Genomic DNA, 19251 nt, shown 5'->3' with positions numbered 1-19251 from the left:
TAATGATGATTGAACTTAATAGGCTTGTAAAATTGTATCTTCTCATCTACAGGCAAGCAAATTCACAGTTGAGAATGATTGTAGGTTGAGATTTTGAGTATTGAACGTGATACAAACTGCAGAAAATGAATGTTAATAATGATTAAAAGTTGAGATTCAAAAGAAAAATGTTGTTCTTTAGAGCAATATTAGTAGGGCTAAGATGCAAAAAGTGGTAAGTGAAAGGAGAAGAAGAATAAAAAGATGAAGCAGGAAGGAGAAGGAGGAGGAGAAGATAGTAGAAAATTAATTCAATTCATTCAATCCAATTTCATTTCTTTTTACACTCACACACACATACAAATCCAATACAGAGATCAACAAAAAAAATACATGAAACAACAACAACAATACACATTAAAACAAAATATAAAGAAAGTGGTGCAAAAAAAAGGATGGAAGATTGAAGAGTTTTTCCAACTATGGATATCCATGTACTAGGAAAACCTTCAATCCTTGAGAAGGTGAAAAGTTATCAGGAAAAGTAAATAGACGGTAGATATCAAAGGATGGGATGGGGGAAGAATAATAAGGGAAGGATGGAAAAAATAAACCGATAGGACCAGATGTTAAAAAAAGTACTAGATGAATTACAAAGGATTGCGGAATAAGCAAGCACACAAGTCAGAAGAGTAAACTTTGAAAGAAACATCTCATAGATAGAAGAAGTGATTGCATTTGATCCAGGTGTTGATATCCTGTTCAAGTTTTTTAGTTATTCTCGCACATTCAATATACTGTTCGGGAATTGTATTAATGATTTTACTGCTTATGTATATAAGTTGTCTTCTGATGGTTTCTATGATGTATTGTAAATTAAATATTTATTTGCTGTAGGCCTTGGGTTGTATTTGTAGGAGAGAAAGCAGTTTTATGCTTAATAATAAATTTTACTACATTCAAAAAATACATAATTGTCTAATTGTGAGAACATTGAATTCTTGAAAAGTCAAACTGGTTGGGAGAATTCTAGGTTCATTTAGAATAGTTTTGATGATCAATTTTTGGCATAAGAAAAGTTCGTACAAATGTGAGTTATAACAGCCCCCCACACGGTTATCCCATATTGAATTATAGATTGAATCAGAGCAAGTATGGAAGAAGGGCAGAAGAAGAAGAAGATGAAGCAGGGAGGAGAAGGAGAAGAAGAAGCAAGAAAAAAAGAGAATACGAAGAAGCTTAGAAGAAGGTGACGAAAAAGAAGTAGGAAGATGAAGATAAAGAAAAGAAGAAAACTAAAAAGAAGTGATGGTGGAGATAATAGTAGAAAAACGAGAAGAGAAGATTTGGTAGGTGGTGAAAAATCATGAGAAGGAAAAGGAGAAGAAAGATGAGAAGAATGAAAATAAACAAGAAGATGAAGGACGATAAATTAGCAAAGTCATGAGCTTAGCCTGTTGAACCCTTCCCAATCATTCATATAATTATTTTTTATTATTCAATATGAAAATAAATGAATTGAACCTTCCAAGTTGATTTGAGCATAAAATTCTGGTGTGGCGCACTCACACAACTATCCTTGCCGTTATGAAAATTGATCACCTGACGCTAGTGTTCTCGCGCATCTCAAGTCTACTATTCAAAGATCTGAGCCAGCTGGTGACAGGACAATAACGCTGAAGACACACGCCTGCTATCTCTTCATAGTGAATCATTTAATCGAATCAACAGTTGCCAACAATTTGCAATTGGATAATCACATTTTCTCGAATTTCGAGCTTATTTTCAATTTTAGGTGAAAATGTTACTAAACATTAGTTGTAGAGATTCTCATGCTGAATCTTTTCCACTCGAAATGTTTTGTTTAAATTGTATCTGAAGCCTGATAATTGAGAATCTAAAATCAAACTTTGTATAGATGGGGCGGAGCTCCTGAAATTTTTACAGATATGAGACTTGTGGCAGTTGATAGAGCTTATCAATGACTATTCGAGTTATAACTTTAATCGAAATCGTTAGAGCCGTTTTCGAGAAAATCGCGAAAAACCCTGTTTATGACAACATTTTTGCCATTTTAGCTGCCATCTTGAATCGCATTTGATCGAAATTGTTCGTGTCGGATCCTTATATTGTAAGGGCCTTACGTTCCAAATTTCAAGTCATTCCGTTAATTGGGAGATGAGATATCGTGCACACAGACCCACATACACTCACACACACACACCACACACACACACACACACACCACACACACACACACACCACACACACACACACACACCACACACACACACACACACACACACACACACCAATACCCAAAAACCACTTTTTTGGACTCAGGGGACCTTGAAACGTATAGAAATTTAGAAATTGGGGTACCTTAGTTTTTTCGGAAAGCAATACTTTCCTTACCTATGGTAATAGGGCAAGGAAAGTAAAGAAACAATCAATCTTATTGTAAAACAATAAAGCATACGCTCATTTTTTCTGAGTCTAAAAAGACTAATGAGCATTCTGAAATAATAGAAAGTTCAATAATCTATAATGTAATGAAGGAAAGAATATATTGGCTTATACACGTACGGGATAGGAAATTCACGAATGACGCTTCATTACGTCTGAACTACTGTATTGATTAACTTGAAATTTTTCTTATAATTTACCGAGGATGTTTATAGGTCTAATTCTTCAACATTTCAGTTTGTCAAGTTTTTAATTGCAGCTTTGCGGAGCACGGGTTACCTGATAGTTAATAATTAAAGTAGCTCAACGACAATCAATTTACTTATTGAAAATAATTGTGATTTCCATGGTAACCAGAGTAAGCTAACAACATTATCGTCAATTAAACATTAGAAGAATGTCAGAAATGCGAAAGATACCATGTAATGTACATAAGAGTTTACAAAACAAATAAACCCAACAAACAATAGAGACACAAGAACAAATATTATTGAGTTATATAACCAAAGATAAATTATAAGTACAAAGGTAAATAGATAAGTTTTTGAGGTCATTTCAAACCGCCGTAGCCTAGCTTGAAATACATATTCTGGAAGACGTAGCCGACGTATCTTCTAATGTTAACCAATTTGTCCATTTAAAACCGGCTACGCTATGTCGTTAGATTAATTACTTGTTTTCCCAAATCAGGCTTCACAAATGTAATCAAACGTTGAAGTTGACATTCGCATGTACTCGAAGAATCTGGACTCATGCTTTCTTAAAACAAACAAATGGTGATATTCACCAAATATTCTACGATTCAAGTCAACTTCATTAACCTACTCTGTCCTAGCAGGCTTAGCTAAAATCCAATACTTCAAGTAATTGTTTTCACAAGTAATGTCCGTGCAAACTTGGACAACGCCATTTTCTAGACGCTTGATGCTCAGACGCTTCCTGTGTTTATCCTGAACGCTCTGACCACGCCACGCCACGCTCCGCTCCTCGATGCCACGCCACGCTCCGCTCCGCTTTCAGTGTGTTTGTACCCTAAGCCTCCCGCTGGAGAAATCGATGCCGTTGATATACAAATATCTATCAGTTATTCAATTATTATAGTGAGGTTCACGTTATAATAGCAGTATTTGATCAACATCGTTGTTGCTATCCTTGTCTATCTTTCTACAAAGCAGATTGAATTCGGCCCAAGTTGCATTGAATATTTAAATAAATATAGATATTCTGTCAGCTGTTCTATTGAGAGTAGTCGAGAAAGTTCAAATTGCTCTTACCCATCTTTGGTACAGGCTGAGTACTCCAGAACTGATAGGGCTTCTGTAGAGCTTCCTCTGGCGTTTTCGCCGGCTTCTGTTGTAACGAAAACACCTCCATTGCTTTTCGAATATCCTGCAAAATTAACAATTAAATATCAATGAAACATTTTACTGTTGGTCGTTCTACTCAATAAGAAAATAGTGTCCATAACATATTCAATAACTGTTTATTAAGCAGTCGTTAGGTCATGTCAGAGGCCCTGAAATTGATCAGTTGCGACCTGAAAACTCTGACACCAGACCTCAGCCAGCCAGGTCACTCGATAATATTATTATTAACTGTTTATATATTATTATGGGCCGGTTTCCGAGCTCGAGTTTTAGCTAAGTTCTAGACTTTAAACAGCTGGAGTCAGAAAATTGGCTTTCCGAAACGGGGCATAGTCGCCGTTTTCATGATAATCTTTAATTTCTGGTTTCCGAGCTCGGGATTTAGCTAAGTTCTAGACTTTAAACAGCTGGTCAGAAAATTGGCTTTCAGAAACGGGACACAATCGCAGTTTATGATAATCTTTATTTTCTCATTTCTATAATTGGAAACGTTTTTCCTTGACGAGATGATACATTCCTAAATAATTCAAAATAGCTGAAAATTTACACTATTTTCACTTCATTTGATTTTGTGTTCAATTTTATAGTTTTTCGAAATTTAATTTAAACGTGGACTGCGACTACGCCACGTTTCGGAAATCGAATTTTCTGGCTCCAGCTGTTTAACGTCTAGAACTTAGCTAAATCCTGAGCTCGGAGACCGGGCCTATGAGTTTCGAGGTGCAATAACATAAAACAGGTCAGATCCTCTTTCCAAAAATTTCTCGCTTTATACAAAATACATTAGCCTATTATTACCGGGTGATTACAAATGAAATAGACAGTTTGAATAGCTTGTAGAGAATTTATTATTTAAAACTTTAGATCATTACTTATATGATTACATAGAAGAATTCTTGAAGTTTTTATTGAAAATTTACAGATGTTCAATGTGTGCACCATTTGCAACACGACAGATATCAACACGGTAGTCAAATTCTGACCACACACGACTAAGCATCTCACGGTTAACTGTAGCAAGAGCATTTGTGATTCGTTGTTAAGATCATCGATATCAACAGGAAGCGGTGGTACGAAAACTCTTTCTTTTACATAGCCCCACAAGAAAAAGTCGCAGGGCGTTAGGTCCGGACTACGAGGTGGCCACGGCTGAAACACAACGTTTTCCTCACTTGCACGGCCGATCCATCGTCTAGGAAGATGTTCTTCCAGATACCCTCTGACGTCTGAGTACCAGTGAGGCGGAGCTCCATCTTGTACAAAAATGAAGTTACAACTATCTTCATGGAGTTGAGGCATTAACCATTCGGTTAACATGTCCAGATAAATTCTTCCGGTTACTGATGGTTCTTGGAAGAAGAAAGGCCCGTAAACCTTTTCACAAGATAAAGCGCAAAACACGTTCACTTTAGGAGAATCGCGTATATGCTGTACAGTCTCTCTTGGGTTTCTGTCCCCATACTCGTACATTATGTCTGTAACTTTTCCACTAATGTGAAAAGTGCATTCATCACTGAAAATTAGGCGATTAAACAATGTGTCGTCATTTTCAAGACAATGTTGCATCTCTTGACAAAATTTTTACGTACAAGTTTATCATTGTCATTTAAACTTGTACTAACTGCAATTTATAAGGTGTCATTTTCAAACGTTTCCGCAAAATTTTCCACACAGTAGGTTGAGGAATTTGCAATTCTAAACTCGCTGATCTAGTCGATTTTCCTGGACTTCGTACAAAAACATCACGACACTATCAATTTTTCTTCTGTAACAGAAGGTCTTCCAGTACTCTTCTTCTTACACACACATCCACTGCTTTCAAAACGTTCATACCAGTCATAAATTGATTGCCTTGTTGGTGGTGGTTTACCGTATTTTGTTCTGAAATGACGCTGCACAACAGTAACAGAGTTTGTTTTGGCTAATTCAAGAACACAATAAGCTTTCTCCACTTGAGTAGCGGACATATTGCTAAACTAAACTGGCTGTTGTAACACGGAGCAGCCAACAATAGCCAGCAACAGTTCTACCAACATAAACTTTAAGAAATTCCCTACAAACCTATATCACTTACTATGTTGAAATACACCAGTTTAATTTTGTACAGGCTATTGAAGTTGTCTATTTCATTTGTAATCACCCGGTATTTATATTTTTAATGATATTCAAAATCTCAACCACTGTTAATGGTATTGCACCTCGAAACTCATATAGTGAAGTCCACGTTATAATGACAGTATTTGATCAACTTTTGTTTTGCTATACTTGTCTATCATTCGACAAAGCCGGTGGTACTATCCTTTTCTAGGTTCACAACGATACCAATTATGTTTTTGACAGTGTAGAAATGTGATTAATTGATGCAGAGAATCGGCATCGCTATTCTCCTATCTTTATCCACTGCCATTATAAAGTGGACCTCACTATAGTACCGAGTGTTTCAAAAAGAATGACCCAATTTTTAACAGTTATATTTATTTAAAAAAAAAATGGTGTACACAAACCAATTTTACATAAAATTACTCACAGGAGTTTATGATAATGTATTATAAGTGTTCTATGTGGCCTCCTTTTGAGGCTTGGACGACATCTAGACAGTACCCAAATTTATCCCAGACTGTTCGCAAGATGTTTCTCGGACTGTAAGCTACTGCATCAGTTATCCTGGTTTCTAGTTCCTCAATATCAAGTGCTGAGGGAGGAACATAAACACGATCTTTAACGTTGTTATCATGTGCTAAGGGAGGAACAACGTTAAAGAACGGGTTTATGTTCCTCCCTTAGTACTTGATATTGAGGAGCTAAAAACAAGGGTAACTGATGCATTAGCTACAGTCCGAGAAGACGGACAACTTGCGAACAGACTGGGATGAATTTGGCTACCGTCTAGATGTCGTCCGAGCCTCAGAAGGAGGGCACATAGAACACTTATAATATATAATCATAAACTTGATAATACTATGTAAAATTGGTATAGAGGTAATTCTATGTAAAATTGGTTTGTGTACACCATTTAAAAAAAAAAACTGTTGAATTTATTTATTGTTGAAATTAAAATGGAAAATTCCATCTGTATAATAGCTGGCCAATATGGCTTCGTATAAAATGAGCGCTGCTATCCAGAAATTGTCAGTTTGGTGTAAGAGTAAGCATTCCTGACTGGCAATTGGAGGTACTGGGTTCGATTCCCGGGCTGACAAATAATTTTTGAATAGTAGCTCTCATCGAATTTCCATTTACCTGCTTACCCTGATGTTAATATTTGCAGTACCGCAGAAGTCTTCAGGGTGAATTACAGCATTTAATTTGGATTTTTGATTAATAATATTAATTCATTAGCATTTGAATGATTGCAATATCTTATTAATTTCCATCTGTAGACATATACAATATATATTAGCTTATACATGTAAGTGTGCAATTTATAATTTGTAAATGATCAAATTATTTGTAAGAATTAGTACATAGAATGTTACCTGAATTGATATGTTGCATCCCGCTTGGACCTCAGACTCATTAATGGTGGACACCAGATTTTTTTCACCATCTACGCCATTTGTGGCCTTTTTCCGTTTATTCTTCTTTTTTGAGCTAAAAATATAAAATATTATTTGAATTGGTACATGTCAATGAAACATTTGATTAGAAAGCATTGTATTTTTAGTATATTTTTCTTGTTTGGTGTACCTCAAATCAAATTTTCTTCCAGGATAGTCGAGTGGATTAGGGCGTCGCAACATTCAGTACTCTAGTGCTGCCTAGTCGTTGGTTTGAGTCCTGTCCGGGGGCATGGACATTTGGTCAACCAATTTCATTAACCACTCACAAGCAAATAGATTATGTTGGTATTATCCGCATGGAAAATCGATTAAGTTAATGTATAGGCCTAGACACTATATTATTTTGTTTTGCTTTGAGTAAATTACATATCACGACAAAGTTTAATATAAAATTTTAATTATTATAAAACTGAAAGTAAATAAGAAAATTAAGTGAAAGTAACTCTAAAAATGATTTAAATGTGATACTGCTTCCACTAGCACCATAAAATTCAAGGAGATCCTATTAAGATAGGTTAGACTTTCATGTTACAATTTAGAATCAAAAGAAATGTAAGTTAATAGCATAGCAATATATCTAAAGAAACAAACATAATAATGGTTATGGAATGATGATATGCTTAATTATTTACTATTAATCAGGAAAACAAATAATCAAAAACTAAAAATGACTTGCAGCTTTTTGAACTATACGAAGGGTTAATAGGCTAGGTACTAGACTGTGTAGAAGAATGATTATTTAAAAATTTTTACTCACCTTTTTGGTTTATTATCCTTTTCTTGTGCTTCGTCCTTATTTTCTTTCTTGTCAGCTTCAAATTCCATATCCATTTCGGTGTACTTTTTGGTCAAATCAATGAAATATTATAATCAAGTGGACCCTGCCTGAGCTAAAGCATCAAGGGATCAAGGCAAGATGAAGATGATAAAGAAGAAATTTGCTCTTTGCTGGAAATGCAACTGCCTTCTAGGTTTTAGTTAAAGTTGTATGGACTATAAAAATATTGTACATGGATAAAGCTATAAATTAGAACAACATCTATGTTATATTCAATCCTTGAAATAAAAAATAGAATATTCATACAGCAACGTTCTTGAATGTCTTGAAGCTCAAGTAAAGAGATTGCCAGAGGTAGCTTCAATCTTGGTGGCGTTGAAATGAAATCTGACAACTGACATTTAATTTGAGGTTAGAATCTTTATTTATTCTGTAATCTGTTTACATGTTTTGTTCTTTATTTTTTTATTTAACACAAGTACTTGTTTAAAATATATCTTGAATAAATCATTCATAAAGCATTTTTGACAATGGTATAACTAGTATTTGGATTGGAGTTTATAATTTTAAATTCTGTACCAATCTGTAGGTAAGAATAGAAATGACGTTTACCATGTTTTTATTTATGAAATTGACTTGATTATTCTGAAAAACAATAGTGAAAATATTCTAATGTTAAATATGTATAGTAATTAGGATTAAAGGCAAACATTGTTTTTTGTTTCAGTTTAAAAAGTTGTGGATGCTGAAGATTCCAATCTCTTGTTTGACTCGTCCTTCCCTTTATCTGTCAAACTCAGCCATTTAACCAGGATTAGAATGATTGAAAGTGATTTTATTGCTATGAACAATGAGGTAATAGCTCCTGCTATATTTTTTCAATTTTTTGTTTGTTTATAAATATCAAGCTGAGACACCAGTAAGGCAGCTAAGAGACAGCTAAAATAAGATATTTTTTTATAAAAATTAAGCTGAATCACCAGACAGCCACACTGGAGACACCTTAAATAACATAAGCTGGAACTTACAACAGCAGTTATTAAACTATTGAATTATTATCCTCCCAAACGAAAATTACAAGTTTACTGAATTCCAGGTTCTACAAGAGCAAACGCCTTTCTACACACTAGTGGAGAATAGAATGAAATAACTTTCAATTGTTGACATGACAAAGTTTGGACAATAATGGCCACTTGACCACGATTGGCAGGAGTTGAGAGAGGAGCCTTTATTTTGGGAATGTAGTACTTTCACAACATAGATACCGTGCAGGTTATTCTAGAAATTTTGACACATACTATCTGTAAATTCCATTCCAAGTATTCAAAAATCAGTGTGGACTCGGTTGTTTTTAATTTTTCTATGAAGCAATCTATCCAGCACAAGCTGGTCATGGATTGGTTAAGAATCGAATTGAATGTTGGCCAAGCAAGCGATTTTTATTTGCCTAATGGATTTAAGATATGACTGTAGGTAAAATCAAGTCGATTGTATGGGAAGATATGTTCTGATGTTTCTCCATAATTGAAAAAATAAGACGACAATGTTGTCAATACCACTATTTTGTGTTCGAAAATCATTTAAATTACACAGAACCGGGTTTCATGGCAACACCTGCCACATCGACAGCTGAACGTGTGGCGGATTTTGCCATAAAACCTGGTTCTGTAATTGAATGATTCTTGAACAAATATTTATTCATGGAGACAACAGGTAACCCCATTTTGTCTCTTTCACAAAACGATATACAATTGAATAGAAAAAATATTAAAATAAAATATAGAAAGATACAGTTTTAAAAAATCTTACAATCACAAAACAAGTAGCATATTGAGAAAAGAAAGTATACTATTTAGAGGAATATTCAAGAAGTGATACAATTTTGTTTGAATCATGATCAATAAATGCTACAGTGAGGTCCACGTTATAATGACAGTGGAGAAAGATAGGAGAACAATGTTGCCGATTCTCTATCTTGTCAATGCCTTCTATAGACGGTATCTGATACAGCTTTATTGATGTAATATTAACTGTTCATTCTCGTTTAAAATAATCTATTATATTTTATTAGCAAGAAATTATATTTTCTATAATTTCATAAAGAATTTTCATAGTTAAGATGAAATATTTTAATAATTAATTATTAATTCTACATTGTTAGAAGACGATCTGGCAACAGAGCAAAGTGAGAAAGAGATAGCGCTATCCGCTTTGTTGAATGATAGTCAAGGATACCAATGCTAAACAAACACTGCCATTATAACGTGGACCTCACTATACCACAATGTCTCCTTCAGGAAGAATGAAATTATCATACATAGAACTCATGTAAAATCAAAATAAACTAAAATGAAACAATATGGTATGGTAGAGGATTCTAATTTTAATGCATTAGCAACGATTTCATTGATAAAGTGTTCAGTTAACAAGTAACTTATTATTAAAACACAATTAATTAATAATAATTACCATTAACAAAGGTAACTCAAAACAGATTGTTCAACATTTTATGAACCTTCTATGAGAGAACCAGAAGATGTCTATATAGGTGCTTAGAGAAGCGATTGAAAAGTCCTTGAATTCTATTAATTTATTGGTAGATTGTAGTAAATATAGTGGTTCGTTTTGAAATATTTGTGACGACACTACAGTCTAATTTTTGAATATTAGTTATTAAAACTAGTAATCACGTGTAAAATCCATTTTCAACACTGTGAATAATGTTGAAAAAATCCGTTTTAAACACTATGAATAATGTTGAAAAAATATATCCATTTTCAACACTATGAATAATGTTGAAAAAATATATCCATTTTCAACACTATGAATAATGTTGAAAAAAATAACAGTGTTGAAAATGGATTTTTAAAGATCCGAAAGCGCTCCACATGTGATTATTAGTTTTTAATAACTAATATTCAAAAATTAGACTGTAGTGTCGTCACAAATAGTTCAAAACGAATTATTAACTTGCAGTTAGTCATGGATAGTGAAATAGATGAGTAATATCATAGAGAAACTATAGCATAAGTAGATATCCCAAGGAACAGGGCGTTTATGTCGCAACTTTTACTGTTATCTGTCACAAAGTAAAATTGTGACGAGAAAATAATAAATAATATTTGATAGGCGCTCGGCTATCAGCAAGGCTAGCCGACCGCGGAGATAAGGAAGGTACCGATGGCGCATCATCTTCCGCGCATTGAGAAGATTTCCACCGCCTTGACGGCGGCACAACTCCATCCCCTCCACTTTGGGGAGTATTAAACGCCGGACGAGCCCCAGTCCACAGCATTCCGCTCACAACCCTCCTGCTCCTGGTACAGCGGACCGTTGTCTGCCGTCCCTGACCTCCCATCACCCTAGGGCACAGCGGACCGTTGTCTGCCGTCCCTGTCCTCCCATTTCCCCAGGGCACAGCGGACCGTTGTCTGCCGTCCCTGACCTTCCATTCCCCCAGGGCACAGCGGACCGTTGTCTGCCGTCCCTGTCCTCCCATTTCCCCAGGGCACAGCGGACCGTTGTCTGCCGTCCCTGACCTCCCATCTCCCTAGGGCACAGCGGACCGTTGTCTGCCGTCCCTGTCCTCCCATTTCCCCAGGGCACAGCGGACCGTTGTCTGCCGTCCCTGACCTTCCATTCCCCCAGGGCACAGCGGACCGTTGTCTGCCGTCCTGTCCTTCCATTCCCCCAGGGCACAGCGGACCGTTGTCTGCCGTCCCTGTCCTCCCATCTCCTAGGGCACAGCGGACCGTTGTCTGCCGTCCCTGTCCTCCCATTTCCCCAGGGCACAGCGGACCGTTGTCTGCCGTCCCTTTTCTTCCTTCTCCCCAGGGCACAGCGGACCGTTGTCTGCCGTCCCTATCCTGTCTGTCCTCCTTTTCCTACTTCACTGGAGCGGAACCGAGGCCGTAAGGCCGATACAAGATTACATCAAAGTGGTGTCATCAGAGAAAGAGCGACTTCACGCCGTCAGAAGCACCAGGAGGTGCTGTTCACGCCAGCTAAGGATCAAAGAAGAAGGAAGAGGAACTTCGACTTGCCTCCTTTCCCCGCCCACATTACGACTGAGCGAAGTCATCCAGGAGCAACACCTGGGTATCAATCACCCACCTCTGAAGCTACTCAGGGTGTACGTGATAGATTGGCGCCCGCACTTGGGGCACGAGGCAACGAAGTGAGAATCATCATGAGTGAACAAGGCGAGGCTGTTTTAGATGCTCAGCACCAGGAGCTGATAGAGGATCAGTCGGTCGAAGACATAAACCCCGAGGTGATAGCCGACCCCAGAGTTTCCTGGATCTATAGATTGAAAAAGGATGAAGCTTTTAATCTTCTACAAGATTGGGGCATAGTGTCATCTGGAACACTTGCCGAGTTGAGAAGGTTGTTAGTAGAACAACATAAGAAGATGGCTGTATGTTATCCCAGCCCAAGACCTGGCATAATGAGTGGAAGCAGTGGGGAAACTAAACACTTGGTGACAGGTACCCATACTGAGGTTACAACCAATATTCACACAAACCCCCTCATGGACCCAGGGGCGGTATGTGACAAAGTAAGAAGCTGGAGACTGTCATTCGACGGCCAATCAGATGCTCCCAGCTTCTTAGAAAGCTAGACGAGCTACAACAAGCCTATGGCTCACTGGCAACCACTACTAGTCGCGCTACCTGAATTACTAGTTGGTAAAGCTACTCTATGGATGCGTAATCGTCGTGACAAGTGGAAATCATGGGACAATTTTGTGACAGATTTCAGATCACGCTACTACCCACTTACCTATGAGGAGGACCTCGAGAATCTAATCCAGACAAGGAAGCAAAAGGAAGGTGAGTCGTTTGACGAATTTCTCGAAGATGTACTGACACTCATGAGGCGTCGAGGAGGTTTCACAGACGAAAATAAATTACAGAGAGTGTATAAGAATCTCCTCCCACGGTACAAATTGTATATTCGGCAATCAGATGTTCATAGTATCAACGAATTGGAAAAATTCGCGAGGGAGTATGAACAAATAAAAGCAGAGGAGAAACAGAATAGACAGAATTCGAGAGTTCACATGATTGAGGACACGAAAAAGATTACAAGGCTCAAGGTTGAGACAGTTATAACCCCTACTAGTAACAGACCATCTCTTAGTGAGTCTGAACCCATGTGTGGGCAATACAAGAGACCGGGGCACTGGAGATCACACTGTCCCGATATTCACCATGTAAAAGGAGTGGAAAGAGAGCACTGATATGTGTCTGTGATGTGCAGAAGGAGAATAAAACTCCGAACAAGACAGCAGTGATGCGAACGGCACACAGGATTCCTGTGATTGAAGAGTCATCAAGGGACAACAGACTATTCATTACTGTGACAATCGGAGGTAAAAAGTGTCGGGCTAGATAGTGGCGCTGAAGCTAATTATATGAGTAATGAGGTTTATGAAGTTCTCCAAAAAATAGGGATGATAAGGAGGTACCAACTCATCACCACGCAATATTAGCTGATGGACGATCCACCCCATTAAATGGGAAGCTGACAACTAATGTCACTATAGGACAATCACAGTTCCACTAGTGGCGTCTATACTGGATGGACTTGGACAAGAGTTGCTATTAGGCATGGAATTTATGCGTGAAAACAGGGTAATATTCACACATTCACGAGAGAGGTAGAGTGGGATCCTCCCCAACTGAATCCTGCAAGTCCGCTAATAGTGTCGCGATCTCTCTTATTGGGGACTAAGACAACAGCAGTCCCAACAATATCAGCTGTACAATCCGAATCTCAGGACACAAGGATCGCGACAAAAGGATATTCATGCAGTTTTGTTTGAACAGAGTCGAACCCAATGCCTTGATTGATAGAAGGCAGAGATGTCATATATTCCAAGGCAAGAATCCTGGGGCAACATTGTGATGGATCACAGGGATGAGATGACTGAGTATGAACGGCAGGCCACGATTCATGCCCCAGCCACCAATACAAGTGGTAGCTCCGAGAGTGATGTGGAAAAGTTAGTACCACACCCCATTGATATGGTTGTAGAAGAGCCACACAGTCTTTGACCATCAAGGAAGTAGTCTCACAGTCCCAGGATCCCAGACCAGGACTCTCAAGGAATAAGGATCCAGTGTTGTGTCACCGAGTCTCAACACCTGGTAAGCGTAAACGGCTGGCAAGCCACGCATAAAAGTCCAATTTCCAGATGGACGATGTGAATATGTACCTGGTGGACCGGGTGTAGATGATGATCATAGTGAGTGGCATACACCTCTAAAGGTGATGCCTGGGAGGTGTACACCTCTTAAGGTGATGCCTAGATGGCTCACGCCTTTTAAGGTGGTGCCATAGAGGGCTCCGAACACCCCCCCCCCCCAAGTAGGAGTGGGTGTCACAAAGTAAAATTGTGACGAGAAAATAATAAATAATATTATTGATAGGCGCTCGGCTATCAGCAAGGCTAGCCGACCGCGGAGATAAGGAAGGTACCGATGGCGCATCATCTTCCGCGCATTGAGAAGATTTCCACCGCCTCTGACGGCGGCACAACTCCATCCCCTCCACTTTGGGGGAGTATTTAAACGCCGGACGAGCCCCAGTCCACAGCATTCCGCTCACAACCCTCCTGCTCCTGGTACAGCGGACCGTTGTCTGCCGTCCCTGACCTCCCATCACCCTAGGGCACAGCGGACCGTTGTCTGCCGTCCCTGTCCTCCCATTTCCCCAGGCACAGCGGACCGTTGTCTGCCGTCCCTGACTTCCATTCCCCCAGGGCACAGCGGACCGTTGTCTGCCGTCCCTGTCCTCCCATTTCCCCAGGGCACAGCGGACCGTTGTCTGCCGTCCCTGACCTCCCATCTCCCTAGGGCACAGCGGACCGTTGTCTGCCGTCCCTGTCCTCCCATTCCCCCAGGGCACAGCGGACGTTGTCTGCCGTCCCTGACCTCCCATCTCCCTAGGGCACAGCGGACCGTGTCTGCCGTCCCTGTCCTCCCATTTCCCCAGGGCACAGCGGACCGTTGTCTGCCGTCCCTGACCTTCCATTCCCCCAGGGCACAGCGGACCGTTGTCTGCCGTCCCTGTCCTTCCATTCCCCCAGGGCACAGCGGACCGTTGTCTGCCGTCCCTGTCCTCCCATCTCCCTAGGGCACAGCGGACCGTTGTCTGCCGTCCCTGTCCTCCCATTTCCCCAGGGCACAGCGGACCGTTGTCTGCCGTCCCTATTCTTCCTTCTCCCCAGGGCACAGCGGACCGTTGTCTGCCGTCCCTATCCTGTCTGTCCTTCCTTTTCCTACTTCACTGGAGCGGAACCGAGGCCGTAAGGCCGATACAAGATTACATCAAAGTGGTGTCATCAGAGAAGAGAGCGACCTTCACGCCGTCAGAAGCACCAGGAGGTGCTGTTCACGCCAGCTAAGGATCAAAGAAGAAGGAAGAGGAACTTCGACTTGCCTCCTTTCCCCGCCCACATTACGACTGAGCGAAGTCATCCAGGAGCAACACCTGGGTATCAATCACCCACCTCTGAAGCTACTCAGGGTGTACGTGATATATCTCAAGCCGATTATTGTCGTTTTTTCTGTTTTGACCGGGTAAGAGTGTATGAACGGCACAATATGAGAGACTACCAGTGTCATAAAGCTTCATGGGAAAGAACTACGTGAACTATAGGCTTGAGATAACAGTAAAAGTTGCGACATAAACGCCCTATACCGTGGGATATCTACTTATGCTATTGTTTCTCTATGGTAATATACTTGTATTGAGAACATCATTGTCTTTTTTTCAATCACGTCTTGTAAAGACTTATGTGATTTTTCATTGTAGGGTTATTAGCATTCAGGAAACAAATAATTCATTTATTTATTCTATTCACAGATACCATGATGCCTGGTTATGTAATTTGAATTATTTTTGAACAAGTATAGTAGTATTGACAACATCAACAATGTATTATTCTTTCAATCACTTGTATAGACTTCTGTGTTTTTTTTATTGTAGGATTATTAGCATTTAGGAAATGAATAATTAATTTGTTTATTCCATTCACAGATACCATGAAACCTGGTGTTGTAATTTAAATTATTTTTGAACAAGTATAGTGATATTGACAACATCAATGTATTATACTTTCTATCATTCCACTTGTATAGACTTCTGTGATTTTTTTATTGTAGGGTTATCAGTATTCAGGAAATGAATAATTAATTTGTTTATTCTATTCACAGATACCATGAAACCTGGTTATGTAATTTGAATTATTTTTGAACAAGTATAGTAGTATTGACAACATCAACAATGTATTATTCTTTCAATCACTTGTATAGACTTCTGTGTTTTTTTTATTGTAGGATTATTAGTATTCAGGAAATGAATAATAATTTGTTTATTCTATTCACAGATACCATGAAACCTGGTTTTGTAATTTAAATTATTTTTGAACAAGTATAGTGATATTGACAACATCAATATATTATTCTTTCTATCATTCCACTTGTATAGACTTCTGTGATTTTTTTATTGTAGGGTTATTAGCATTCAGGAAATGAATAATTCATTTGTTTATTCTATTCACAGATACCATGAAACCTGGTTTTGTAATTTAAATTATTTTTGAACAAGTATAGTGGTATTGACAACATCAATGTATTATCTTTCATTCTCTTGTATAAATTTCTGTGAGTTTTTATTAGTATTCAGGTGAAATAATAAATTTGTTTATCAGGAAATAGAAAATATAAGTACCTTTTATTAAAACCTCAAGGGCCGGTTTTCGAGCTCGGGATTTGGTTATGGCTCAACTCACACTTACGCGACTCAGGTCGAGAAGAGACTCGACTCTAGTCGAGAGCATGTGTTTTCAAATGGTGACAGTCGCGGAGACTAGAATCGACTGGTCTGAGTGTCACCATTTGAAAACACATGCTCTCGACTAGAGTCGAGTCTCTTCTCGACCTGAGTTGCTTAAGTGTGAGTTGAGCCTAAGTTCTAGACTTTAAACAGCTGGAGTCAGAAAATTGTCCTTCTGAAACTGGGCATAGTCACAGTTTTTATGATAATCTTTGTTTTCTCATTTCTATAATTGGAAACGTTTTCCCTTGACGAAATGAAACATTCCTAAATAATTCAAAATAGCTGAAACTGTACACTATTTTCTCTTTATTTTGTGTTCAATTTTCTAAACATAGACTGCGACTATGCCCCATTTCGGAAAGCCAATTTTCTGACTCCAGCTGTTTAAAGCATAGAACTTGACTAAATCCCGAGCTCGGAAACCGGCCCTAAGGGTAGCCCTCATAAGTTAATATCAATTTGTTTATTCTATTCACAGATACCAGAACCACAGATCGGTACAAAACGTAGCACATCCACCGCTCTAAACTCAAAACAAATCCTCCGTTCAAGGGTCACCAAACTGATGCTCAGCCTAGGGCTGTGGCGGGAACAACTAGCAGCCCAAATCCCCACCTCCTGGGAGAAGTTCGACAACTGTGTACTCTTCAACGAGAAGCACTTCCAAGATGGCGACTGGTCAAAAGCTGGCGCTCAACTTTGGAAAACTGTGGCCGATGTTTTTGGGGTGGCGAACGTCGCTATTAAGGGGAGTGTTGAGAGAGATAAATTTCGTACACCACGAGTCAGAGTTGTTTTTGGGGAGTCAAATCTGGTTCGGTTTAAAGATAACGGTGTAATCTACACGTGGGACACGACCAAATGTATGTTCAGTCGAGGTAATGTGAGTGAGAGACACCGTGTGGCGAAGCTGGATTGTAGGGGGGAAACAATCGTCGACCTATTCGCGGGAATCGGGTATTTCACTCTGCCCTTCCTAGTGAAATCCAACTGCCAACATCTGCATGCCTGTGAATGGAACCCTTCTTCCATACAATCACTGAAACAAAATCTAAAACTGAACAAAGTCGACCATAAGTGCACAATACATGAAGGCGACAATCGATTAGTTTGCCCTAGAAATGTCGCGGATAGAGTCAACCTAGGACTTATTCCTACCAGTAGGGATTCCTGGGAGGTTGCCTGTCTAGCCTTGAAATCAGATACTGGTGGAGTGTTGCATGTACACGAAAATGTGAACACGAAACAAGGTGACAGAGATTGTGAGTGTGAAGATCACACACATGTGTGTGCAGTTTTCAAATGTGAAACATGTGTGAAGATACTTGATAGACTAGGCATCAAGTCCCCCTCGAACTTTCCCCTTAATGATTTGTCGTTCAAACTGGTTTCCCAAAATAAAACTGATCAAAATATATTAGTTTCCCAAGATAATTCTACAACAATTCCTCAAACTAAATCAGTTTCCCTATATAACACTGCAATAATTCCTCAAACTAAACCAAATATATCCATTTCTCTAGATAATTCTGCAACAATTCCTCAAACTAAATCAGTTTCCCCAGATAACACTGCAATAATTCCTCAAACTAACCCAAATTTATCCATTTCTCTAGATGATACTGCAACCATTTCTCAAAATACATCAGTGTCCCTTGATAACTCAAGAATCAACCAAATTTTTCAAGAGAAAAAAGTGGATCTACTGCTAATCAAAGACACAAATAGTGGATTGTCTTGGAAAAAGTATGAATGGTTCATCTGGGCTCTACATACTACACATTGTTTCGGCAGGATTCTATCTGAAATCCACAGGAATCCGTGGATTGTTTCTGTGAATAATGTGCATCATGTTAAATCCTATGCTCCATATATTGAACACATGGTGATTGATTTGGAGTGTAGACCGACGACCTGAGTTTTGAAGATGATTGATTTAATTGTTGATTACAGATTTAATCAGCTAAATTTGTTGTGAAATGTTGAATGAAAATTCTAATGAAGTATGACCTATTGAGTAAAATCATTTGAATTCGTCACAACCATGTATTTATTGAAGAATTTTGAAGGATTGAATTGTTGATTACTAATTATTGAATCAGGGAAACTTGTTGGGAAGAATTGAGAAAGTTCTGATCAAGTCAGGCCTATTGAGTAAAATGCTTTTAATTCTTATTGAATGAAAAAGACTAAGAAATTGTCAAAAAACACAGATTTATTGATACTAAGAAAGACCGGTTTCGGTTATTACACC

General features: G+C 38.7%; 2 protein-coding genes across 3 annotated transcripts in view; one reads left to right on the top strand and one right to left on the bottom strand.

Annotated features, from left to right (window-relative positions):
* LOC111056674 (glycylpeptide N-tetradecanoyltransferase 1) overlaps positions 1–8329 on the bottom strand; it is a 34902-nt gene extending 26573 nt beyond the window's left edge. Inside the window, exons 1-3 of the mRNA XM_039432782.1 lie at positions 8130–8329; positions 7289–7403; positions 3720–3834 (exon numbers count right to left, since the gene is read on the bottom strand). Coding sequence (XP_039288716.1) covers positions 3720–3834; positions 7289–7403; positions 8130–8203 — 304 coding nt within the window. The 5' untranslated portion in view covers positions 8204–8329. The remainder of the gene's footprint in view (positions 1–3719; positions 3835–7288; positions 7404–8129) is intronic.
* Positions 8330–8348: 19 nt separating this feature from the next.
* LOC111056673 (tRNA wybutosine-synthesizing protein 2 homolog) lies at positions 8349–19005 on the top strand. 2 transcript variants are annotated; one of them, XM_022344063.2, is made up of 3 exons: positions 8349–8561; positions 8878–9005; positions 17476–19005. In XM_022344063.2, the coding sequence occupies exons 2-3, from the start codon at positions 8970–8972 to the stop codon at positions 18913–18915; spliced, it is 1476 nt and encodes a 491-aa protein (XP_022199755.2). In that variant the 5' UTR covers positions 8349–8561; positions 8878–8969; the 3' UTR covers positions 18916–19005. The 2 variants fall into 2 exon arrangements, with proteins under 2 accessions (XP_022199755.2, XP_022199754.2); XM_022344062.2 differs by having other exon boundaries at positions 8550–8739.
* The last annotated feature ends 246 nt before the right edge of the window (positions 19006–19251 follow it).

The sequence above is a fragment of the Nilaparvata lugens genome, chromosome 1 (assembly GCF_014356525.2).
Source record: "Nilaparvata lugens isolate BPH chromosome 1, ASM1435652v1, whole genome shotgun sequence".
NCBI classification, from domain to species: domain Eukaryota; kingdom Metazoa; phylum Arthropoda; class Insecta; order Hemiptera; family Delphacidae; genus Nilaparvata; species Nilaparvata lugens.
The sequence above is the reverse complement of the archived record's forward strand: the minus strand, read 5'-3'. Positions and strand labels throughout refer to the sequence as shown.

Bases quoted from the DNA above. Each gene is read 5' to 3' on its own strand.
- LOC111056673 (XM_022344063.2), top strand. From the start codon at position 8,970: ATGATTGAAAGTGATTTTATTGCTATGAACAATGAG. The intron at 9,006-17,475 runs GTAATAGCTCCT...TTCTATTCACAG, and splicing joins TTATTGCTATGAACAATGAG to ATACCAGAACCACAGATCGG.